The 16,037-nt window shown below is 28.2% G+C and overlaps 2 protein-coding genes across 3 annotated transcripts in view; one reads left to right on the top strand and one right to left on the bottom strand.

Annotated features, from left to right (window-relative positions):
• Positions 1–7,103, top strand: part of LOC129958237 (gamma-butyrobetaine dioxygenase-like) — a 53,275-nt gene extending 46,172 nt beyond the window's left edge. For both annotated transcript variants that reach the window (XM_056070534.1, XM_056070535.1), the window contains exons 9-10: positions 4,143–4,274; positions 6,892–7,103. In XM_056070534.1, the coding sequence (XP_055926509.1) occupies positions 4,143–4,274; positions 6,892–6,973 (214 nt within the window). In that variant the 3' untranslated portion in view covers positions 6,974–7,103. The remainder of the gene's footprint in view (positions 1–4,142; positions 4,275–6,891) is intronic.
• Positions 7,104–8,440: 1,337 nt separating this feature from the next.
• The window catches only part of LOC129958240 (cyclin-Y-like protein 1), a 51,661-nt gene continuing 44,064 nt past the window's right edge, over positions 8,441–16,037 (bottom strand). Inside the window, exon 9 of the mRNA XM_056070540.1 lies at positions 8,441–14,322. Within this exon, the coding sequence (XP_055926515.1) occupies positions 14,206–14,322 (117 nt within the window). The 3' untranslated portion in view covers positions 8,441–14,205. The remainder of the gene's footprint in view (positions 14,323–16,037) is intronic.

Below are 16,037 nucleotides of genomic sequence, written 5' to 3'. Positions count from 1 at the left end.
AATTTTTTTTTACTGTCACTGTTAGTTCTCTTATCAATAAATGTATAAATTAATTTTTTAAAAGTTTCTTTTGCTATTATTTGATAATCTGGGCAGGTCTATATTCCAGTTTGTAAATTGTAGTTGTGCTATTCATTTTAAATTAATTCATGTCATTAGCTAAATAATGTAAGCAGCCAAAGAAAAAGGAAAATAATGCAGTGTTTTTATCTTCTGTTTCTGGGATAAACTAAATCCGTGATTCGCGATCGAGAGTAGTTTAGTCAAATGCTCATAAACGAAAAATTTTTCAGTCAAATGTCAGGGGCAGGTCTTTCGTTCACTCCCAAACGTCGCTTCTAAAGAGTGGCGACCCGTTCATTCGAGGATAAAAAAAAAACTTTTTCCAATCTTCATGAATTTCCTCAGACAAAATGTTTGACTTTTCCCCTTGAACTTGCAAAAATTTAGAGCTTTTAGGTTGTGTCAATATTCTAATGATATAATTTTTCTTAAACAAAAATTAAGGAAAATAGAGGATTTCTTAAGTTCTGAAATTTCGGATTTGAGAAAGTTAACAATGCGGAGCACAATCATCTCCATATCTCGGATAACCTAGAAAACGGAAAACAAACATAAAATATAGCCGAGGAATATTGATGTTAAAAAAATGCATTGAAATGCGGCCATAGATATGTGGAAGATCTTGAATTTTCAGTTATTGAAAGCATTTAGAATCTAAAATACTGAAATATATATTTTTAATTAAAAAGTATTACATTTTAATTTTATTAAAAATTATCATCCAAATATTTTTTTAATCTACTGCAATTGAGAGTTTCTGAGGAGGCGAGGGGAGGTTGCAGGGGGAATGTCAGATGGAATAATTTTTGACCGCACGATTTCCTGTTATATTATTCAGTACACTTCCCGAAAAAATTCAGAAAACATCCTCGCATAAAATGTTTAATTCAAATTAATCTAATTATAGGATTAAATTTTAATTTACCTATCCTCAATGAATTCTTCATTTACATACTTTATTTTCCAACTAGAAGCGGCTACGTCGTCCTGGACCAAAAGACAAATTGCCGCCCATTATTCTTTTTAAAAATCAAATAATTTTTAATTATATTAAATATATAAATTTGAAAAAATGTGTGACATAACATAACTGATAACTAAGAATGCAAAACTGTAGAAATTAAAAAATACTAGTACCTAGTCTCAAATTATTAATCACAACATTTTAAATGTAATTAAAAAGAATAGCGTTATTACACAGTCATAATAACATAGGCTATGCTAAAATCAAACTTTTTAAAATCATATTTAAGTTTATCTGATCGTCAATTTCACGCTCAATTGCAAATACGGGCAAAATCATTAAGACGATTTTGTATAATAGTCAAATGCAAGGGATTCTTAATTTAGAGAAACTAATTTCACTGCTTGCTACATTATTAGTATAGTTAGCAATACTCTTAAGGAAATACTTAGGTTTGGGGCAAAATTTAACCTTATTAAATTTAGTACATTGCTTATACTTTTCTTTTGTTCAAAAGCGCTGACAGTATAGTTCTTCAGATATGGTAATTAAAATGTGTACAGGGTGCCCGAAAAAAGTGGAACAAGCGTTTCTTTCTTTAATTATTGCAATTAGACGTATAATTCCAGATGCAACGTATTATCAAATAACGTACCAAAATGTATAAAAATACTTTATTTTTTTCGTCTGCAAAAGCTAAAATTTTTATACAGCACCCATAGTGAAAAAGTGTCAATTAGTAAAATATTTTTATTATATCTATCTATGAACATACAAAGTGTCATGCATCTCTCTATACCGAGATAGATAAGGCAAATTTATTAAATTGCATCATTTTTCTATACCTCTGACCTGTATTTCAGCAACACTTTTGTTGCAATTTTCATTGAAATTATGCATATAACGAAAGATTATTAAAAAGACAGAATCGGAAAATAATGAAGCATTTATAAACTTTCATTATTTTTTTAAAAAAATAGTCAGATAATACATCAGTTGAAGTGCTTAAAAACTTGTTTAAATTGTACATCTTCGACATCTATACAAAATTGCATTCTTTTAATAATACTTGTGCATGTTTAATCGATTTCGTCATTTGTAATTTAAAGACAGGCATTTTGAATTCATCAGCAAAGATCTGCAGAGCGTATACTGCCAAAGCCAATTCATTCCTTAGTTCAGACATGTTAATCAAAACTAAATGAATATATCGGTCACCATTCAGCATATTGAACTAAACAGAACCAACCAAAAATGTTTTAAAAATGCCACTGATGATTAACCTCTTGTACGAAGAATGGATTTTTATAGTTCCTAAAGTGATAGTTTTGAAGATTAAAGTTTGAATCTGGATTAAAGCAACATTTGTCTAACCAAATAGTATCTCTGTGAAAAGAAAGATTTGATTTTAACTTAGGTGGGACCTAATTGTAAAATTCTAGCCACCGATCTTGCAAATGTCCATGTAACTGTTGTCGAGTCCATTGACTTTACGAATATAGTATGGATGCAATTACTAAGTTGAAATATTCTCTAAAATTTTTATTTTTGGAATAAGTTCTGAACTGACTATTCGTACACTGGCATGATGAAGATAACTTAAAAAATAAGTCGAAATGTCAATTTCTGTATCACATGTATCCTCTAGTCGAAAAAATTTTACAAACTTTCTAAAAGGATGCTGGGATTTCGGAAAACATTTGTATTCTTCTATAGCTAGTCAAGCATTATGATTAAATACAGCATAAATCTTTTATTAAAATCACGCAGGGGTCACCAACTTAAGTGCATTTTGTGCTTGGCCAATTGTGAAATGAAGAAAAATCTTATTTTTTTTGTTGATTTTTCGATCGTTCACCCTGTACTTCATATGAGACTTTTTATTGTTAATTCAAAATTAGTCTTGGTGCCAATTTCATTAGTATGTTTTCTTCCGTAACCTGAAGAAAACCTAATGTATTTCATAGATACAAATACAGAAGCAAATCCAAAATAGTTATTAAAAACGATTTTAAAATCGGTTCTAAAATTCCTTGCAGATTTTATTAATTTAATTAAATATACTGTAAAACACGTTTTATCGATGGAATGAATTAAACTTCGTGTTATGGATTCAAATAATTATAAATAATTGCGGCTATTGAATAAATACAAAACTGATGCATCATTTTGCCTCATTAAACAGCCTTTTGGATTAAGAAATACTAATTGTTCATTAATTCGATTCGATAATCTTTTTTTTTTTGTTTAAATAGTATTAATCAAACTAAACAGCTTAATTATAGATGTACTTTATTTCAGAAATTAACAAATCAAACTGAGCTAAAATTGCTAAAAATTAAATATAATATGAACTTATTCTAGCTATCACCATCGATGTATTAGCAAGAATAATGTTACTGTGTCTTTTATAATTAAAGTTAATACGCAAGTCTATGCATGATATTCTTTCCTGTTCAAATAAGTTCGCGTAGCACTTTGTGTGTTATTCTTTGCAGCGCTCGCCTTACATATTCTGTATTAATTTTTTAGTCAGATAATCAATTTTTTCCGCAATTATGAAGATTTACTACATTTATGTAATTTTTATTGTTGATGTTTTTATATTTAAATAAAATTTTTGTTCATAAAAAATCGCTTGAAATTAAAAATTCGTAACTCTCCAGTAATACTTATTTTATTCCCGTAATGTTTTCCACTCGTGTAAAAATCAGTCGTCCTTAGGGCCATGATAGCATATATAAATTGCCGCAATTGATGTTTTAAAAAAGGATAACCTTCCATATTCCAGGATTTTTTAAATATTGAGATCTCAGTGGACCACAACTGGGGCGAAAATGAAATAAATTTTAGAAACATTTAATATTGCTTTCATAAAAAGACTCATGGTCTCAAATCCTGTTGAAAGCTAACATTTCGTTGTCTGAGAAATTTTATTTAATGCTTCGTATTTCATAAGTTTATGAAAGCCTGAAAAAGTTAAGTTTTTAATTTATTGAAAAGTGGTTGTGAATGAATCTAAAAATATCTACCGTGAACGGAAATACAAATAACCGAAGTAAAATGATTATAACACATTTTCAATAGTGCAGATCTAACCATATATTATTTATAGGCTATTAGGACAAAAAATGCGGGAACCTGAATCTCAGTTTGCTTTCAACTTAGTTCCTGGCGATTTAGTAGCTTTCAACAACAGAAGAATTCTTCATGGAAGAACAAGTTTTGATCCTCGAAGAATGTCTCGGTATGTAGAAAAACTAAATTTTTATTGTAAATATTATTTTATTTTTGAATCATTATCAATCAGTGTTTTCCCCCTAATATTTTCCTGCACTTAAATTGGAGGAAAAAAGATTGTGAATTTCCACATCCAAACTTCGTTATTATCAGGCTATTATGAATGAACCAATGTTGGTCACATTATTCGAAACGAGAGTACTAATCTTAAAAATCCATATAAGATCATTCGGTAACTTCAGATTAACGGATTTTGAGCTTTTTAAACCATTTATCCCTTTTTCGTTATCACGACTTTCATGCAAGTACATATAATTGTATGTATGGCTTACTGACTTCAAAAATTTACCCCAAACTACAACTAAACGACAAAATATCTATTGATAATGTTTGATAAAAACTGAATAAGTCAGCATGTATGAAATTGCATTTTAAGGAAATTATATTCAAAACTTCAAATTAAAACCGACATCTTTATTATACTAGCAATAACATATGCTTCTTTAATTGCTGTTTTTTGCTATACCTGATTAGATGGCATTTTCTGTTTTTGAAATATTGTATTGATTTAAGTAAAAATTATCAAAACAGTTGATGTTCACGAATTCCACGAAATATTTGTGTCAGAATATAACATACATGAATCAATTTTATATATTTAAAAACATGGTTTGATACATGAAACTTAGGCACTAAAGTGGTTATTACAGACAACAAAAAAGTTAAGAATTCAATATGTAATCATCCATAATGAGGTTTTTATGTCACTTCCTTTGTTGTCATACAGTTTTATCCTCGTGATTTATTAAAAAAACTTTTTCCGAAGCAAAAATCTATCAGTTTATCAAACAATTTTTTGAATCCATTTTGAGTTCGAAAGATCAACTAAACTGCAACATTAACCCTTTGTGTATTTAATTTTTTGTGATATAATTAACTTAAGAAGATAAATTTTAATCAAATAAAACTGCTATAATTTATATCAATTTGGAAGCTTCTGGAAAATTTTATAGTGTAATCCTAATCTTATTATACAGTGTGTCCCTGAATCAATAGGCCAAACTTTACGGGTATGTATAGTAGAATACACAAACATTTTTTGTATAGCAATATGGGAGTCAGAGCCGAAAAGTGTAAGCGCAAAAAGCAAATGCTAAGGCAATAAAAAACAAATAATTCTTTATTTTTACATAATATTCTTAGAGCAGACGATATACAATCAAGAAAAATATTAAATAGTTATGGAAGTTTATTTAGTTTGCATTATCAAATAGTCCGCAAAACAATTTTATTCAGTTGGAAAGGCTTTCTTGTCTACGGGATTCAAACGATCCTTTGCTCTTAGAGAATATATTTTTACGTGATGCAGCGATTTATGCTTACTGAGAAAGCAGACATGCATCTTATGTACGAATGTAATGAAAGAGAGGTGTTAAGGTTGTATTATGAACGCTACCGCAATAGGATAAAACCGGATCACAATTTTTTCGCGTTTACACAGCCAGCTTTGTGAGAGCTGTTCATTTCATGTCCAGAAACGGGATGCAAGCCACTTATTCCTCAGCATTTCTTGTTATTCCCGATTACATTTTTCATTTCCGACCCCATATTATTATTATACAAAAAAAAAAAAAGTTTTGTTTTTAAAATGTATTTTACTTACCTTTAAAATTTGACCATGAAATCAGGGACACTCTGCGTATAAGTCATTGTGGCTATATGTATAAGTGTGTATATAAATATGTTCCATATCTTTTAAACAACTTGAGCCGATTCCAGCTTAATTTTGCACAATTTGTTAAGAAGTTAATTAAATACTCAGTTTTTCTGCAGTAACTTCGAAACAAATTTTAATATCTTAGAAGTCAAAATTTTACCATTTGAATATCAATTTCATTTTTGCACAATATTTTTTCCAATTGTTACTAATTTAAAAAAACGGAGTACTAAAATTAATGTTAACCTAGAATGATTCTACCATTAATTTTATTTTAACACATATCTTTTTACCAAGTTTTCATCTGTTTTATCGTGTATTGGTTTAATAATGCCTAAAAATAAATGGCATTCGCTGAAATGTAGAGACCTTGTGAGCGAATGAAAGAGATGTACATCGATAGCAGACGCTTGAGGCTGTGAGAAATTAATATTTTGACTTTTTTCCATAGAAACTTACGAAAAAAAAAATGCACATCATAAAATTAAAAATGTTACCTTTTCAACGATTCCAGTTTCAATCTTCATTAATTTTGTAGAAAATTTAAAGCAGATGATTCCAAAATAAGGAAATTTGTATTAGGTACTCCTATTTGGAACTCATTGTATAAAAAAACTCCCATTGGTTAAAAAAATTTCTTTTAAAAGGGAATTTATATATTAAAAGCATCGTACATAAAAGGATTTTAATCTCGAGCAACACCAGATATATCAGTTAGTCAATAATAAAATCCTAGAAAACTATATAGCTTAAGTAATTTTTTTAAATCAAAATCATTTTTTTGTTTTGTTTAATCCAATGTAATATAATAACTTAAAAGCTTTTACTGGCTGTGTTTATAAGATTTAAATTAGAATATGGACATTTAAGATTTTTATTTTGAAATCTGATAAATTTTTATTTTCAGGCATTTGGAAGGTTGTTATGGAGATATAGATGAAATCATAACTCGCTGCAAATCATTCCTAAAGTTGGACTCTCGTAAATAATTCTTTATGGGATAGTATAGTATTTTACAACTTAACGATACATTTGTTATGACAAACATTTGAATCTACCTGTACATATTGTAAAAAACTGCTTTTAATATTTTGATTGCATAAACTTTAAATTATAATATCCTGGTGTTTTTCTTTCTTTGAATGTCGCGCATTTATGGAGTGTAAAGTTTCAAAATTGTCCCACACGTGCCTAAATAACACAGTGCATCATGCACTTAAGTTGAAATGAAATAAAATTTGCAGGTAAACAAAAATTTATCGACAGTAAATATATGAACATAGAACGTATTCGCAAGCTACGCTGAGTGGCCAAAACTTGCAATCATCTATTTTAAGAATAAGCAAAAAAATTACCATCAAATAATGAGTAATAATCAGAATTTAGAAATGAATGTTGAAAGCAAACACGGGGGATAGCATAAGAATTCTATCAAACTAGCGAACGAATTTGACCTTTTAATTTTTATCCGTCAATACAGAACCAATTTTTTTGGAAAATACTATCTGGTACTCATTCTTTAACTGGTCTACGAAATTTAAACGGTTTCCTCGTTTCTATGAATATTAAAAATGTCAGATTCAGAATACTATTCTCACAAATTATCACCATAGACCTCACCAATGGAATTTTCTACTTTTCTTTATACTTTCATATGAATCAGCTTACAAATTCACGCCCAACTCATAAAAAGTTAAATTTTTAAAGCTATTTCAAAGCACTAATTGGCAAGTTAGCAAGCAATGTTTTAATACTATGGAAATACTAAGGAAACAATTGCTTCCTTTCATTAACTCTATGCAATACTATAATTTTTCTCAAGTAATATTGAACAAAACTTCAAATATAAGTGGATTATACCACTAGTTATCAGATTATTTAAAGGGCAATTGATCTTCTAATTTCAAATGAGGGACTGCCTATAATGAAGTAGCTCTATTGACTCTAGCATGTGTGCAAGGATTATAATTTGCATTATAACTAATCCAATAATACATAGATATAATCACCATGGGAAATTTAATGATGTATTTCTTTTTTTAATACCTGAAATTGTATCTAAAAAAACTGCATTGTATCTAAACTTCTACATCCTTTTCAATTTTAATAGCAAGAATTCTTTGAAAACATTAGCTAATCCCATTCCACATTTTGGATGAAACATTCCTTCTTACAGGAACTACAAGCTCTAGTTTTTCTTGATTTATGGAAATCAACAAAAAATGAGCCAGACAATTCCCTAACAAACAATACAAAAATATTAGAATATTTTCCAAGCACGATTCCCTTTCAAAATAACACTGAATATTTCTTTTATGACAAAGAGAAGAGAAAATATTCTACTGATTAAACACAAAACAGAATCTAGCTATGAATTTTTCCTTAACAGATATTTCTTTGCCAGGTTTTGAATTTATATGACAGAAAAGATGATTCAAAGTTTGTTGCTAGAAATTTTGAGATAATTACTATTTCAACTCTTAACAAGTGAATAGTTTCTAGCATTACTCTTTCAAAAGACCGCAAAGTTATTTTTGTTTAATTATATTTTGTCAGTATATAAATATATGCTTTTGAATATAACCTTCTGTTCAAATGCAGATAAAAAAAAAAATAGGACAGTGAGGAGAAGACGGGAAATCCAGATACAAAAGTTTTTCAAATTTATTTTTTCAAATGTGACTTAATACCAATGTAACTTAGATTTAGAAATGCTATATTGTATATATATAGTATAATAATCTGCCAAAAATAATTTGATGGAAAAGTATATTAATGTTTTGTATTTAACAATAATTGTACTTCTAAAGGTGAGTCCAAGAAAGACAAGCATCAAAACTTGTGTAAAGATAATAATATAGCACTATGTATGAAAATGTAATAAATACAAAAAGAATGCATTAAAAATTTATTTTGAATAGTGTTTTTGCCAAAATAGGACTAAGACTATGGATAAGAATAAATGCTATATAAAGAATCAGACATTGACAATGTCTCTTCTTGAACTCAACCATAAAAATGTTTTGACAAACAAAAACGCACTGGCACATAAATTTCCTTTTACAAACTAATTCTGCAAAGTGCTAACGGACTCCTTTAAAAAATTAGTGACAAATAACAGGTTACATCAACTTTCATTTATTCAAATCACCACATGAGAAATCCACCAGTTTCATAATTTATGAAGAATACCTTTGTCTTGATTTCTGTATTTTTTCGAAAAAATACAAAGTATTTCATTAAAAAAATGCAACTTCAACTTTATGAAAAATAAAATCAAATGAGGTTTGAAAGTTATAATCATCTGTAATTTTTTTAAAACTTGTAAACTATTGATACTTGAAGTTAAAGAGCCTTCCATTGAATGCTTTGCTGTAACGGAAATGAACTTAAATACCACAGTTCACTGAGTTAATGACATTTATGGCACCTTCACTTACAAATAGTTTAAGGATTCAGCAATTTCTTTAAGAGAATAAATAAAAAGAAAGCATAGGGATGTTGCTCACTAATCATATTTAGAATTTACAATATTAAAATCCCATATTAAAGTTTTGCTTAATATCAAACACAGTTTACTCAATACAAAAAAATGATTTAAAAAAAAATTGAAATGGCACTTTACACACACAGGTCTGCAAAAACATCAGTGATTACTTAACACATACATCCGAAAATGAATATCAGAAACAATTACAAATATTTCATTCAAACCCTTAATATAGTCACAGAAAAAAAAAAAAAAAAACGGAGGAAAAAATGTAAGCAACCTTTTACCAAATACTAATATGACCAATGATCTAACAATAAATTACCATGTTTTATCTCCCATAGAAACAAAATACTTTGATATATTTGATGCTAGCCATTCTAGAGCATTTAGAAAAAAAAATATATTTCAATAAAAGACCGATTCTGAATATATTTTAGTTAAAATATTTCATTGTTCATCAAATTGTGTGTGGGAGGGGGCAGAAAGGAGGGACAGCATTTCAAATATACATGAGTGAACAAAAAAAAAAAAAAGTTAAAAGCAAACAAAAAAAATACTCCCAAATTGTATAAACTATATTTGTACAAAGCAAATAAAAATATTAACAAGATAACAGTTATGATAGGATATTCTGAAAAATAATGACTAATTACATTTATCACATAATTGCAACAAAAATCAAACATCAAAAAACATTTTAATAAATTATGCATTTTATAAAAAAAAAAAAAAATGTTTTTGGAACATTTTGGTGCCATAAAATAGTCATATCAAGAAAAAGTTTTTAAAAAACACAAGCAACAAAAGAGGAATAATCCCACAATCAATAAAACATTTTGTAAATGGTTACTGACATTTTCATTACTACTAAAAAGTATACATTTTTATAAAACAAAAAAGAAAATAATAGGCACATCTACATAAAATACTATATACAATTACTCAGTAATAGCTAATTTCGATCCTACAAATAGGAGAACCATGTCAGCACTTAAAACCTCTACTACATAATCTTTCACAAGACAATAAAAGGTAATTGATTTTAAAAAAAACGTGTGTGTGCCATTCAAAGAGATAATTTATGTTAAATACCAAAAATCCGATTTTAATGAACTTAATATTATACTGAAGATATTCTAGAACCTATGAAACTTTTGCATTAAGCATCAGGAGTGAGAGCAAAAACTTAAAACAGACTATTAATGTATTCCATTTAAGAACCCCCCCCCCTCCTTCTTTTACACAACAAAGAAATCATAGACTTGCAATATACACCCTAATGATATCTGATAGACTGCTAACATGATTTGTTAACTTTATTTTGTAATATAAAGCTTGGGACAAAAACCAAATAATAAATTAAAAACCAAAATAACAAAGATTCCTTACAAAAATTAGGAGGATAGAAGTTCAAAACATTAAAAAATACTTTAAAATATCATTCACATTTATGACATTTTACCCCATTTCTTTAAGATCATACTAATTCAAAAAAGAAATTTCAATATTGACAATGACTTTTGCATATATGTAATATTACTCTGAAAAAAATTTACTATCTTTGCAAAGGCTCTAATTAAATATCGTTCAAATATTTGATAAGCAGGGAAAAGAAATAATATTATCAACTTGATAAGAGAATGAAAGCCAAGAAATTTAATAAAATATCAGAATGAACTTTACCTTCATTTACACAATTTTTTCTATTTAAGAAGGCGGAAAAAGAACTTTCTTTGTAATTTCAACGATAGCAGAATTGTAGGTCATCAATATTATTAAAAGATGGGAACAATTAGAAATTGCAATCTATAACTGAAACTACACAATCTTTCATCAGAATCTTACCCACCAATGCCATTTAAATTTTACAAAGCCAAAGATTTTAATTAGTTTGCTCCTCATTTGTGTAAAAGATCAATATATGTTTCTTGAAACAGAGTATGCAAATGACGCTTTAATTGCATATATTGAAACCACATTAAGTTTCAAAGAATTGTAGATTAAGCTTCACTGACATTACATTAAAAAAAAATTATACCTTGATTAATATTTAAAGTTGAATGCCTCTATTCTCATATAATATTTAAATTAATAGAAATATATTTTCAGTGTGATATGAATACAAATAATTAGATTACTACAATCAATCAAAATGGGGATATCAAAAATAGGAACACAAAAATTAAGTATTAGTGAATTTCAGCTTACGATATATAGTAAATAAAATATATATAGTTGTAATTAATTTCCCAGAAATTCAATAATTAACTGTAATAAAAGAAGTTAACAGATTTTTAAAAAAAATCATAGATCAAAGAGATATCCTTGATTTCATTTCAGGCAACTATTTTAAGTGAAGATATGCAAGTGGAAAAGAAGAAGTGGTGACAATTACATTCTTATAGGGATAAAACTTGTTTCGAGTACAGGTACAACATCAAGATAACTCTGATTATGAAATTTTCAAGACGGCATATGTGTGTTATTTAAAGAAACCAATGAGCTAAATCAAATAACTGAGTCTGAGTGATAAAAATCTGAGTGAGAGAGCGAGAGAGAAGGGAAAAAGTCGAAACTATTATAAATAAATAATTTTAAAATTACGAAAAATTCAAAACTGAATGGATTGATTATTTAATTAAATCTTGAGCTCCTTATTACAATATTTTAACAACGTATAGAATTCTTTTTTCTAGAAATGGATGACAAATCAGTTTAGATGACATTAAATTAAAACAATAAAGGGTGATGAAGTGATTCCATAAAAATATGAAATTTATTTTAAAGAATGTAGTTAATAAAACTTTTAAATAAAAATCACAATCAAATTTCCATTTGTCAATTCCAGGGAAGAAATAATGAGGGAGGAAAACACTCTTAAGCATAAAAATTTATTTACCAAGAATGTTAGCACAATTTATCATAGTTTCCTCCATTTGCTCTAAATAGCATTTAATTCGTGAAATATATTGGGACAGATAAAATTTTAATTATAACAACAAATAGGAGGTTTAGCAGAAATAAACATTTAGATCCCTAAATTTTATAATATCACAACTTTCAAAATATGTTTTCTCTTTTCCAAGACAGATTGAAAGAAAAAGTTATGGGTTATGGAAGCCAAGTATTTATTTGTTTAAATGCTAGTAAATACAACTGAATACACGCAATTTTTTAATTAAAAATTAACTAAGGAAGCTGACTATCATATTCAAAAGAAAGCAAATCGCATTTAAAAAAAAATTCTAAGAGCAGAAAATAATGAAATGGAACCAAAATATCTATTATGTAAAATGTTCAAACAGTTCATGAATTTTGTGTCAGATGCACTAGACACCTTATTTCAATGAACAATTTCTTTTATTAAAATATTTTTTTTGATTTTGTGACATTACAAAATGAGCTTCTATAGAAATTTCCATTTAAAAAAAGAAATTTAAAACACAAATAACTTAATTTACATGGCAATCTAAATACTGCACAAAAGTAACATAAACAATAACATTAAAATACACACAATTCTCTCAAAACGTTTAACTTCATCAGAGGTCATGAAACATACATAAATTAAAAACAAGCTTGAATAATACACCTCCCGAGCACTGCAACTATTTTAGTATTAATAATAAAATTACCACACACTTTGAAAAGCACAAGAGTTACACAAGTTAAAAGTGTAATGAAAGACTTTTTAAACATAAAATTCTGTCTAAAAATGAAACAAAAGAACTCAACAGCCTTCTATAAATCCCTAGTACTAAAATATACTTATTTCTAAAAAATTAATAAACTAATAAGGATGAAACTTTGCTTGATATCCAGATTGTCTAAAAATTTCTATTAATGAACTGCATAAATTCCTCATTCACTGGGATGCAAATAAATTACCAAAGAGATATAAGTTTATTCTAACAGGAGATATAAATGGACATCTCAATCAAATAATTTATTCAAATAAATAATCAATTTGATAAACTAAAACATTTTTTTTTTAAACATTGGAAATAAAGAGTTTGCACAAAAGATTTTGAAATGGAATGGCTCTTTGATATGATAGACAAGTTTACATCAAATGTGTACGCTCATTTTTGAATAAAGGTGTACATTCATAGAAAACAAAACTCACATTTTATTATTTAAATAAAATGACAAAATTCCACTCTTTAGCAATAAAAAACAAACGTTTTCATAATTAACTATGAAAAAAGAATAAAACTTGTTTTACTGTCTCAGTATTAAAGATACCTTATTTCAAACTAAATGGTCACATTGTAATGCAACCAGATAACTTCAGTCCAGTACTGACTAGTTTTTTCCTTTTCTTTTTGAATGACCCAAATGCAGAAAGGGGATAAATTATTGTAAACCAGCTAATACATACACATGCATTCATACAACCACTCACCCATGAACACAAAGCATATAACTATATAACTTTATCCTTACACAATATATAAAAAGATACTACTTACAAAAGAGCTTTAATGTATTGCATTGCATTGCAATGGTACTCATGGTTTTACATCTGTATAAAAAGAAAAGGTGCATAAAGTTTAGGACATATTTTGACATCATGGATGGTATAAGGAGAATTCCAAGAGCATAGAAGATTGATAAACAGTTAATTTCATGCCATGGAAGTGGAATCATGATCACAGCCAGATATATCTTTCCAAAACCACTTTGGCAAGCACCTGAGCTAGAATGATGTAAGTCTTTCAACTGCTGTCAGGATAAAATGGCTGCACTTTTGCGCAAAACAGTTAAGTTGTCTAAGCTATACCATTTCCGCATTCCATTTCGATGCAAGTCTATTAATACCCCACTCATAGCCAGAGACATTGCCTAAGGAAAGAGGAATGAGAAAAACATGCCAATAATTAAAATGCTCATTAAATTATTTAATAACAACTCGCATTTTATCAGTAAGTACAAACAGTAAATATGACATAGGCACGATGAATTAGTTTAAAAAATGAACAAAATGCTAACCCCAATATACTTTGGAAATATATACATGTAAAGATAATTTTGCAGGTGTGTGGCCAAAAAGAAGATACCTTTGAAATTTAATTTCAATTTATTTTACAAGATTAAAGGTAATAAGATAGGTAATGATAAAATGACGTCTGTTTACATCGTGATACCAGAGCAAACGAGAAAGAAATTTGTTCTTTCAGTGATTTTACAATGAGATCCTGAAGGGGATTTCTTTGCCATATGTCGACTTATGCAAGGGAGTCTTAGGTATCTCTAAAAGATATATGTGGGTTTTAGGGAATTTTATCCATTCACTCAATGCATGAGAAAATGCATCATCAGTTTTCTAGAGCGTGTGTTAGAAATAATTAAAACCTCTTCAGTCCTGAGGTACACATATGTGTACCTGCAATTTTTTTCATTTTTGTTATCCGGTAAAGTAAAATTTTGTCAAAATAATGCATGCATTTCAACATTTATGAATGTAGCTTCCATTTTGCATCAATAAATAGCACTACAGTTCGATATTTTTTTTTTTTCATATCCATCGTAATTAATTAGAAACATAACGAAAATAGCATTGAACAGAAAACATAGCAAATTTAAGTATATTTTTTAATATTTATTCTTAAAATAAATACTTGTATATTTTTTTATAAAATACTAAGTGTCTGGTTAAAGTCATTGCCAAATTATATCTTGTTATCTGTAATAGAATCGGTGAAAATACAAATTTTACTAAGGTACACATATGTGTACCTCGGGCGTTTTCGCTCACATTTCCTGACTGCTTGCGATCCATTGCGCTGTTTATCTTTTGAGCGCTTGTTTTCAAATTGTCATTTCTTGCCCTTGAATATATTGTATATCCTTTTATAATAAATAATTCTTATGTTCTGTAAAGTAATAAGGTATAAATTTAGAAATATTTATTTTTTAACTTGAGTAAGAAATTTAATTTTATAGCTGTCTTGTAGTCAGTAATTGATATTTCAATCCGGCAATATGTATAGAATATACAGAATTTTATAAGCTAACAATTTTTTTTCACGTCAAGTGGCTTTAACTCAAAAGGAGGTTATTGAACTTTTAGAAAAAAGTGATTTTAGGAGAAGCCATAGAATTTCTCATGTATCGAAAATTATGAAACCTGGCAAATGGGATGAATGGGTCACAGACGATAGTCAAATGTGCCTTGTCAAGTAGAAAGATAATAAATCCGTGACTATTATCCACATGTATAGGTAATGAGCAAACTGGAAGAGGCAGAAGACAGTCAAAATAATAGAAATAAAAAGTTGATATAAAATAATCTGCTATTGTAAAAGCATATAATATGGGAGGCATCGATCATTATTTTGCATATTACCGGTATGCAGTAACTACAGAAAATGACCGACGCGAGCATTCACGCATTTTGTAGATTAAGTAGTTGTCAATTGCTTGCTATACTATAAAATGGTAGCAAAGCGATAAGCAGAGCTAATAGGAATGAAGCAGAAAATGTTATGAACTTAATGTAATTTCGAATGCATATAATTCGGTCCCTGTTGAAATACGAGGGAATTCTTATCATCAGC

This window comes from Argiope bruennichi, chromosome X1, assembly GCF_947563725.1.
Source record: "Argiope bruennichi chromosome X1, qqArgBrue1.1, whole genome shotgun sequence".
NCBI classification, from domain to species: domain Eukaryota; kingdom Metazoa; phylum Arthropoda; class Arachnida; order Araneae; family Araneidae; genus Argiope; species Argiope bruennichi.
The sequence above is the reverse complement of the archived record's forward strand: the minus strand, read 5'-3'. Positions and strand labels throughout refer to the sequence as shown.